This window comes from Lucilia sericata, unplaced genomic scaffold (assembly GCF_015586225.1).
Source record: "Lucilia sericata isolate MDLA Ls3-8-SP2 unplaced genomic scaffold, ASM1558622v1 Contig000515F_arrow, whole genome shotgun sequence".
In the NCBI taxonomy this organism is placed as follows: Eukaryota; Metazoa; Arthropoda; class Insecta; order Diptera; family Calliphoridae; genus Lucilia; species Lucilia sericata.
Window position 1 is genome coordinate 115001 of NW_023994528.1, and position 8804 is coordinate 123804.

Genomic DNA, 8804 nt, shown 5'->3' on the forward strand with positions numbered 1-8804 from the left:
AGATAGATAGATAGATAGATAGATATACTAACATAATTGAGTATCCACAAGGGTATATATTACGTTAAATACCGATGCTATCCTATTGGATTGACAAAATAAGTCTGTCGTATGAGTATCTGCTTACAAAAGTAAAATAGTAGTAACCACAGTATTTCTATTATTGACATAGCTAGAGACAAAAGGTGTGTTTGTGCGATAACAATTTACATAAGAAATTAATTAATGATATTGGAAAAATTGAAGAGTAACATTTCTTGACTATATACAACTATATATTTAACCAACCGCCATACAAAACAAGTAAGAGATTCGTCTATGAAGAAATCATATATATGTAGTACATATGTAAGTCACATATATAACATATACTAAGAAGTCACTTATATAAACATATCGTGACCTGAAATGCAAAAAGACGTAACAACCAAAAAAATTTAAATCGTCTTTTTGATTGAAAATGTCCATTACATGTTGTCGAAAATTTTTACCACTCTACTATCATATACTCCGATTTTATTGACATGAAATTAAATAAAAAACAACAGTTTAGTAATTTCCACATGTCAGAAATTCCCAAAAATCAACATTATAGACTATTTCTGGCGCGTTTATTGATATTGGGATATAATACTTGAAAGAAAATATCGTTTTTATACCCACTATCAAAAAAGATGGGCGTATATTGTTTTTGTCATTCCGTTTATAACACATCGAAATATTCATCTAAGACCCATAAAAGTATATATATTCTGGATCCTTATTAAATTCTAAGACGATCTAGCCATGTCCGTCCGTCCGTCTGTCAGTCCGTCTGTTAAAAACACGATAGAGTCCAACCGGAAGCAGCTAGCGAGCTGAACTTTAGATATTTTATATTGATGCAGTTTATTTGGTATTGAAAATGGGCAGCGATGAAATTCGACATGAACACATTTTATAAGAACCTTAATCGCTTTGTAAAATTTTATAAGGATCAGTCCATAATTGACCCTAGCCCCCATATAAGGTCCCCTTCAGAATATGACTAACGCTCATAACTGTCTAAAAGAAGTATATACATATATCGATGAAATTCGAAATGAACATATTTTATAGAAACCTTAATATCATTGTTTAATTTTGTAAAGATCGATCCATAATTGACCCTACCCCCCATATAAGGCCCCTTCAGAAAATGGCTTTATCGCTCATAACTGAACATATTTTATAGGAACCCTTATATCTTTGTTAAATTTTGTAAGTATCGGTCCATATTTTACCCTACCCCTCATATATGGCCCCTTTCAGAAAATTACTTTAACGCTCATTGCAGACTTAAAAATGCGAGTATAGCAATGAAATTCTGCATGAATAAGTTTTGTGCTAGCCAAAATTTCTCTACCAAATTCTATGAGGATCGGTCACTAATTGACCCGAGCACAGCTATGATATTCGACATAAATAAGTTTCGTTCGAGATAAAATCGTTCTACCAAATTTTATGAGGATCGGTTCATAATTGACCCTACCCCACATATATGGTCCCCTTCAGAAAATTACTTTAACGCTCATTACTGACTTAAAAACGCGAGCAGAGCGATGAAATTCAACATAAACAACACCTGTATGAACAAAAAATTTTCTACAAAATTTTACGAGGATCGCGCCATAACTGATATAAACTGAATTCGGAAAAGACTTATTAAAGTCCCTCTTCCAAATATTACTCTAATGTTCATATTAATATCGATGTATGTATGATGGTAAAATTCTACTTATATATAATAAATGAGAAAATTGTTTTGATACTAACAAAAGCATCGATTCTTAAATATCAAAGTTTATTTATAGAGGGAATCATTCCTTTTAGGCAATGATTTTATGGTGGGTATATAAGATTCGGCAAAGCCTAATATAACACTCTTACTTGTTATAACAAGAATAGTTTTAATTTTATTTAGTTTTTTGTCTCTCCTGTGAAGCTTTTAAAAGTGTTGTTTTATCTTCTATATATATAAAATTCTAACGTTACTGACTGACTGACTGACTGACTGACTGACTGACTGACTGATTCACTGACTGATTCATCATCGCACAGCCTAAACGGTTGAAGCTAAAGAGCTGAAATTTGGACAGGAGGTTGGTCTCCCGCCAAATAGATCCACTAAGACGGGATTTTTGGAAATTCAAATGTTTAGGGGGTAAAAAAGGGTAAAAACGGGTAAATTCGGTAACCTTATATCTCCTAAACTAGAAAAGATACAAAAACAGTTTAAAGCTTATCGCCGTTCATTTAAAAAATAATCGGACAGGTGTCTGGTACTTTTTTAAAATTCGGCCCCTTTAGGGAATAAACGGGTAAAAACTGTATTTTGGTACTTTTTTCGCACCCCATGTATCTTTTAAACCAGTGCACATTCAAAAAATATTTTTGACTCCTTCATAACTTAACGAAAAAATAAAAATATGAATTTAGTACTTTTTGGATATTCGGACGTTTAAGGGGTTAAAATTGTACCTATTTTTGGTACTTTTTTCATAAAACATTGTTTTTGGTTTATTAACTTATACATATGAATACATAATAACGGGCTCCCACTACGATGTTGCAACTTTTTGGAATAGAATTTTTATTTCGTTAATGGGGAGGAAAAAAGTACCAAAAGGGGTAAAAACGGGAAATTTGATTTTATTCAACCACAATGATCCAATTTAGATAAAATTATTAAATTTAGAAACACTAAATATCCTAATGGGGTGTTATTTGGAACCCCGGTATCAAGTGATATTTTTTGGTACTTTTCATTCTCCAACTGGTCCTTTTTGAGTTTTCTATGACATTGAAATAGAAACATGAAATTAATAATAAAGGGACTTTTCGCTACTTTTTCGTTCTACACAGATACTTTTTTGAGCTTTCTTTAAAATTAAACCTAGAAACATGAAATTAAGCATGTAGAGCTCGGAGTAAATGAGAATCTATAAAATGGGACTTTTTGGTACTTTTTCGTTCTTCAAAAGGTACTTTTTGAATTTTCTATAATATTGAACCTAGAAACATGAAATTAAACATGTAGAGACCGGAGTAAATGAGAATCTATAAAAGGGGACCTTTTGGTACTTTTTCGTCCTTCGACTGGTACTTTTTGAGTTTTCTATAAAATTTAACCTAGAAACATGAAATTAAGCATGTAGAGCCCTTAGTAAATGAGAATCTATAAAAGGGGACTATTTGGTACTTTTTCGTCTTTCGACTGGTACTTTTTGAGTTTTCTATAAAATTTAACCTAGAAACATGAAATTAAGCATGTAGAGCCCTTAGTAAATGAGAATCTATAAAAGGAGACTTTTTGGTACTTTTTCGTCCTTCGACTGGTACTTTTTGAGTTTTCTATAAAATTTAACCTAGAAACATGAAATTAAGCATGTAGAGCCCGGAGTAAATGAGAATCTATAAAAGGGGACTTTTTGGAACTTTTTCGTCTTTCGACTGGTACTTTTTGAGTTTTCTATAAAATTTAACCTAGAAACATGAATTTAAGCATCAATAGCCCAGAGTAAATGAGAATCTATAAAAGGGGACTTTTTGGTAATTTTTCGTCCTTCGACTGGTACTTTTTGAGTTTTCTATAAAATTTAACCTAGAAACATGAAATTAAGCATGTAGAGCCCAGAGTAAATGAGAATCTATAATAGGGGACTTTTTGGTACTTTTTCGTCCTTCGACTGGTACTTTTTGAGTTTTCTATAAAATTTAACCTAGAAACATGAAATTAAGCATGTAGAGCCCTTAGTAAATGAGAATCTATAAAAGGGTACTTTTTCGTCCTTCGACTGGTACTTTTTGAGTTTTCTATAAAATTTAACCTAGAAACATGAAATTAAGCATGTAGAGCCCTTAGTAAATGAGAATCTATAAAAGGGGACTTTTTGGTACTTTTTTGTCTTTCGACTGGTACTTTTTGAGTTTTCTATAAAATTTAACCTAGAAACATGAAATTAAGCATGTAGAGCCCGGAGTAAATGAGAATCTATAAAAGGGGACTTTTTGGTACTTTTTCGTCCTTCGACTGGTACTTTTTGAGTTTTCTATAAAATTTAACCTAGAAACATGAAATTAAGCATGCGGAGGCCTTAGTTAATGAGAATCTATAAAAGGGGACTTTTTGGTACTTTTTCGTCCTTCGACTGGTACTTTTTGAGTTTTCTATAAAATTTAACCTAGAAACATAAAATTAAGCATGTAGAGCCCTTATTAAATGAGAATCTATAAAAGGGGACTATTTGGTACTTTTTCGTCCTTCGACTGGTACTTTTTCAGTTTACCTATAAAATTTGACCTAGAAACATTAAATTAAGCATGTAGAGCCCTTAGTAAATGAGAATCTATAAAAGGGGACTTTTTGGTACTTTTTGAATTTTCTATAATATTGATCCTAGAAGCATGAAATTAAGCATGTAGAGCCTGGAGTAAATGAGAATCTATAAAAGGGGACTTTTTGGTACTTTTTCGTCCTTCGACTGGTACTTTTTGAGTTTTCTATTAAATTGAACCTAGAAACATGAAAATAAGCATTTAGAGCCCGTAGTAAATGAGAATCTATAAAAGGGGACTTTTTGGTACTTTTTCGTTCTTCAAAAGGTACTTTATGAATTTTCTATAATATTGAAAATAGAAACATGAAAGTATGCATGTAGAGCCTGGATTAAGTAAGAAACTATAAAAGGGGACTTTTTGGTACTTTTTCGTTCTTCAAAAAGTACTTTTTGAATTTTCTATAATATTGATCCTAGAAGCATGAAATTAAGCATGTAGAGCCTGGAGTAAAGGAGAATCTATAAAAGGGGACTTTTTGGTACTTTTCCGTTCTTCAAAAGGTACTTTTTGAATTTTCTATAATATTGATCCTAGAAGCATGAAATTAAGCATATAGAGCCTGGAGTAAATGAGAATCTATAAGAGGGGACTTTTTCGTTCTTCAAAAGGTACTTTTTGAATTTTCTATAATATTGAACCTAGAAACATGAAATTAAGCAAGTACAGCCAAGATTAAGTGATAACCTATAAAAGGGGACTTTTCGGCACTTTTTCGTTCTTCAAAAGGTACTTTTTGAATTTTCTATAATATTGAACCTAGAAACATGAAATTAAGTACGTAGAGCCCGGAGTAAGTGAGAACATATAAAAGAGGACTTTTTGGTAATTTTTCGTTCTTCAAAAGGTACTTTTTGTGTTTTTTATAACATGAAATTAACCATGTGGAGCCCGGAGTTAATGAGAATCTATAAAAGGAGACCCTTTGGTAATCTTTCGTTCTTCAAATGGTACTTTTTTAATTTTCTATAATATTGAACTTAGGAACATGAAATTAAATAAAAGAGGTCTTTTGTTACTTTTTCGTACTTCATTGGTACTTTTTGAGTTTTCTAAAATATTGAATATATAAACATAAATTTAAATAGGGGACTTTTTGATATTGCAGATATATATACATTTACAATAATATTTATTTTATTCCATTACGATGAGGGTAGCGAAGCACACTGGGTATAGCTAGTTATAGATAAAAATAACTCAAAAGGTTTTTATTTAAAAAAATCAATAACGGAAAAATTTTATGTGAATGTTTTCTACGCAAAAATACAGTTTGTGGGTTCTTGCAGCTGATCATTAATATTTAATACACTATTATACATTTTTCAATGTCAAGTAAATAGAGAGCGTGACACGAATATTGAAATGTCTCTGTCTAGAGCCTATTTGAATTCTGATTCTTGAGTGTATCTTAATGAAAAGGTACATATGGCTCATTCCATGGTGACGGTCGTTACATTTGTACACATTTAAACTGTTATAATTCCGTTATGAGAATAACAATTAATACATTTTGACCATATTCCAAATATCCTTTTAAAGATTATCAGAAAAAATTTTAAATTGATCCACCTTATCCATATATGCAGTAATGAATTTAAGCCCAGTGACGGTCATTAGGTGTACTTCTACAAAATATTCTACCTTAACAAGTCATTAACGTTTTGCTAAAACAGTTGGTAGTATTTTTACTTATTTTATTTGACTTTATTAATTATTTAATATATCAATTAAGAATGTTCCATACGAGGCAAGTAGAGCTAGTAAATATGCCTATATCGCAATATGTATTAGTACATATACCCGACCTGAATCATCAGAAATAAAATTCACCACCATAAACCGAATCTGGCCTCAGAATTTCACATCACACCCGGGATTCGAGATCCTGCAGTTTAAAAAAACGCCATTTAAGTCCCCTTTCTGCAAAACTTCGTTTTATATACATAAGTCTTAATGATACTGCTGGTTTTCGTAATGATCGGACTTATTTGATCCTATTCCCCGTATAAAGTCCCCTTCAGAAAATGACTTGATGGTCAAAATTACTTAGATAAAATTTAGAAACACTAATAACACGATGATATTCTTCATAAATAACTTTAATGTAGACTAAAATTTATAAGAATAGGCCCATATTACCCCACTTTTAAAAAATCCTTTCCTTTTTGTCAACAAATTTTTAAAATATTTCTGAAATAACGTAAAAATGAAATTAAATGCTTTATTATTAAAAAAAAAAAAATTAACATTTGTAATATAGTCACTGGTATAGGGTATCATATGGTCGACCATGTCCGACTATTAATTCTTACTTGTTTCCTATAAAAATACTCTTTGAATTGTTTTAAAATCAGCCGTTAATGCTGAGATATCATCCGTTGAAGTTGTCGGACGGATAAACATAGTCGAATAAGGAAATTATTTTCAGACGATTGGAATATACTCCAGTATTTATGTTCGTTATAAACAATATTTACAAAGCATAATATACTCCCCACCATAGTAGTGTAGGGTAAAAATATGTATAATGAATACCGAAAATTATGAATTTTCAAGGTCTAGGCAAAGATATATCGATGTTAAGCCTTTATTTTAAAGTTGACTTCATGGCGCTGTTATAAAGTCTCAAAAGGGGCCGAAAGTCTCAAAAGGGGCCGAAAGTCTCAAAAGGGGCCATGACAAGCTAATGTAAAATTCATTGGGTTTTGGGAATTTAATATAAAACGATATCGTTTTTAAGAAATTTTAAAAGCAAAAATGTTAAGACGTCTAAATTTTAATTTAATTATAATATTTTTAGATGAAAGGTATGGATGCCAATAGATATGCCACAAAGAAAACTATTGCCCAGGGAATGTTGGATATAGCGCTACTGACTGCAAACGCATCTCAACTTAAATATATTTTACAAGTGGGAGAACAACATCAATTCTACAAGTTAATGTTGATACTTATCAGTCTGTCAATAGTGTTGCAGGTGAGTTTATGAAAATTTTCAAGCATATTTGAGATATTCTTAGTTTTCTCAAAAAAAGATTTTTATTTGAAAATTGTAATTTTCTAATGACAAAATACTGTGAATATCCCAAATATGTGTTTGTAATATTAAAGATATTGTTGTAAATCATCTAACTTGATCATTATACGTTCATTATTGGCCCGGTTTGTTCCTGTCCCAATTAAAATATAGATCCTGTCTGGTGTATTAAGTTTATCATTGAGTCTAATGCGTGATTGTCGTATGGACAAACCGGAATTTCATCAATCGGCCAATTTAATCAATCACATTCGAACCGGTTTTGCCTTCTTTGTAACCATGATCAATTTATTTATATCGGCATTTGATTCTCGTTTACCGCCACCACAAGGAGATTTCTTAAGTGGTTTAAACTAATTGTAAATTATTAATAATTTACCAATTGATATTAAAATATTTTTGTATAGAACACATCTATGTAGATAAATTAAATAAAATAAATTTATTGTAATAAGATATAAAACTAAAATAAAATTTTCTTTTTAATTTTTCTTTATGGTGTAGCTGATGGTTGGTATATTCTTTGTAATAATTGGAAGTCTTAATATCAATCGTAAAAAGGATCAAACGGCCGCTATAATATTAAATGATATCATTTTGGTTGTTATATTTGTCATATCGGTAATAAATGTGATTATATCCGGGTTTGGCATCGAATACTCATCTCAACCTTTACGACTATTGGATCATCCAAAAAAAGATCTTTAAAAGATAATAGAGCAAAATCATTTTAATTTTTATCTTTATAGCAACATTTACTTGTAGACTTAAGTTAAATAATAAAAATATATGTATATGTTTCATAAATTCTATATAAATCTGTGTTTCATTTTTCATAGATCTGTGCTGGTTTGCTATTAATGGTGCAATCACTTGTCAGCATTCATAAGGGCAAAACGGAGCGCAAAGTCGCCGATGTCTTAAATCACGTTATAAATGGTTTTATATTTCTCTCAGTATTTGTTGATGTTATAAAAATGAATTTCGGTTTAGATCCGGCTGTAGCAGATGTGGATAAAGATGTTGAAATTCTAAAAAATTAATATATTAAATAAATGTAGTATTTTAAGCGTTATTATTTAATATTTATTTTGATACAATATATTGGAAAAACATTTTATAGCCGATGGGAACACAATTTTTAAATTTAATTTTAAGAGTTTTTTAGACAAAATTTTGATAGTTGTTTTTGAAAAAAGCTTTTAATAATTTCAAACCTATAAGCCCTTTCAATAAAAACACAAATCTCCACAGATAGCCAGATTGATTAAACTTGCATTAAATTTCTTGAACTTTTGGCCTTTTCACTTATACATATTTACTACTAAATTAGCAATAATGTCTAAAGCTCTCTTTAAAGACCAACTTTCACTTCTAAAAATTTTTGTCCTGCGATCAATATTTGGTG

The 8804-nt window shown here is 30.5% G+C and overlaps 1 protein-coding gene across 3 annotated transcripts in view; it reads left to right on the forward strand.

Moving 5' to 3' along the window:
• Positions 1–8471, forward strand: part of LOC119605756 (ninjurin-2) — a 14839-nt gene extending 6368 nt beyond the window's left edge. The window contains exons 2-3 of one of the 3 annotated variants that reach the window (XM_037959042.1): positions 7160–7336; positions 8236–8471. In XM_037959042.1, coding sequence (XP_037814970.1) covers positions 7160–7336; positions 8236–8439 — 381 coding nt within the window. In that variant the 3' untranslated portion in view covers positions 8440–8471. Of the gene's footprint in view, positions 1–7159; positions 7337–7549; positions 7869–7900; positions 8209–8235 lie in introns of those variants that run through there. The other 2 variants (XM_037959041.1, XM_037959039.1) reach the window with 2 other exon arrangements.
• Positions 8472–8804: the final 333 nt, after the last annotated feature.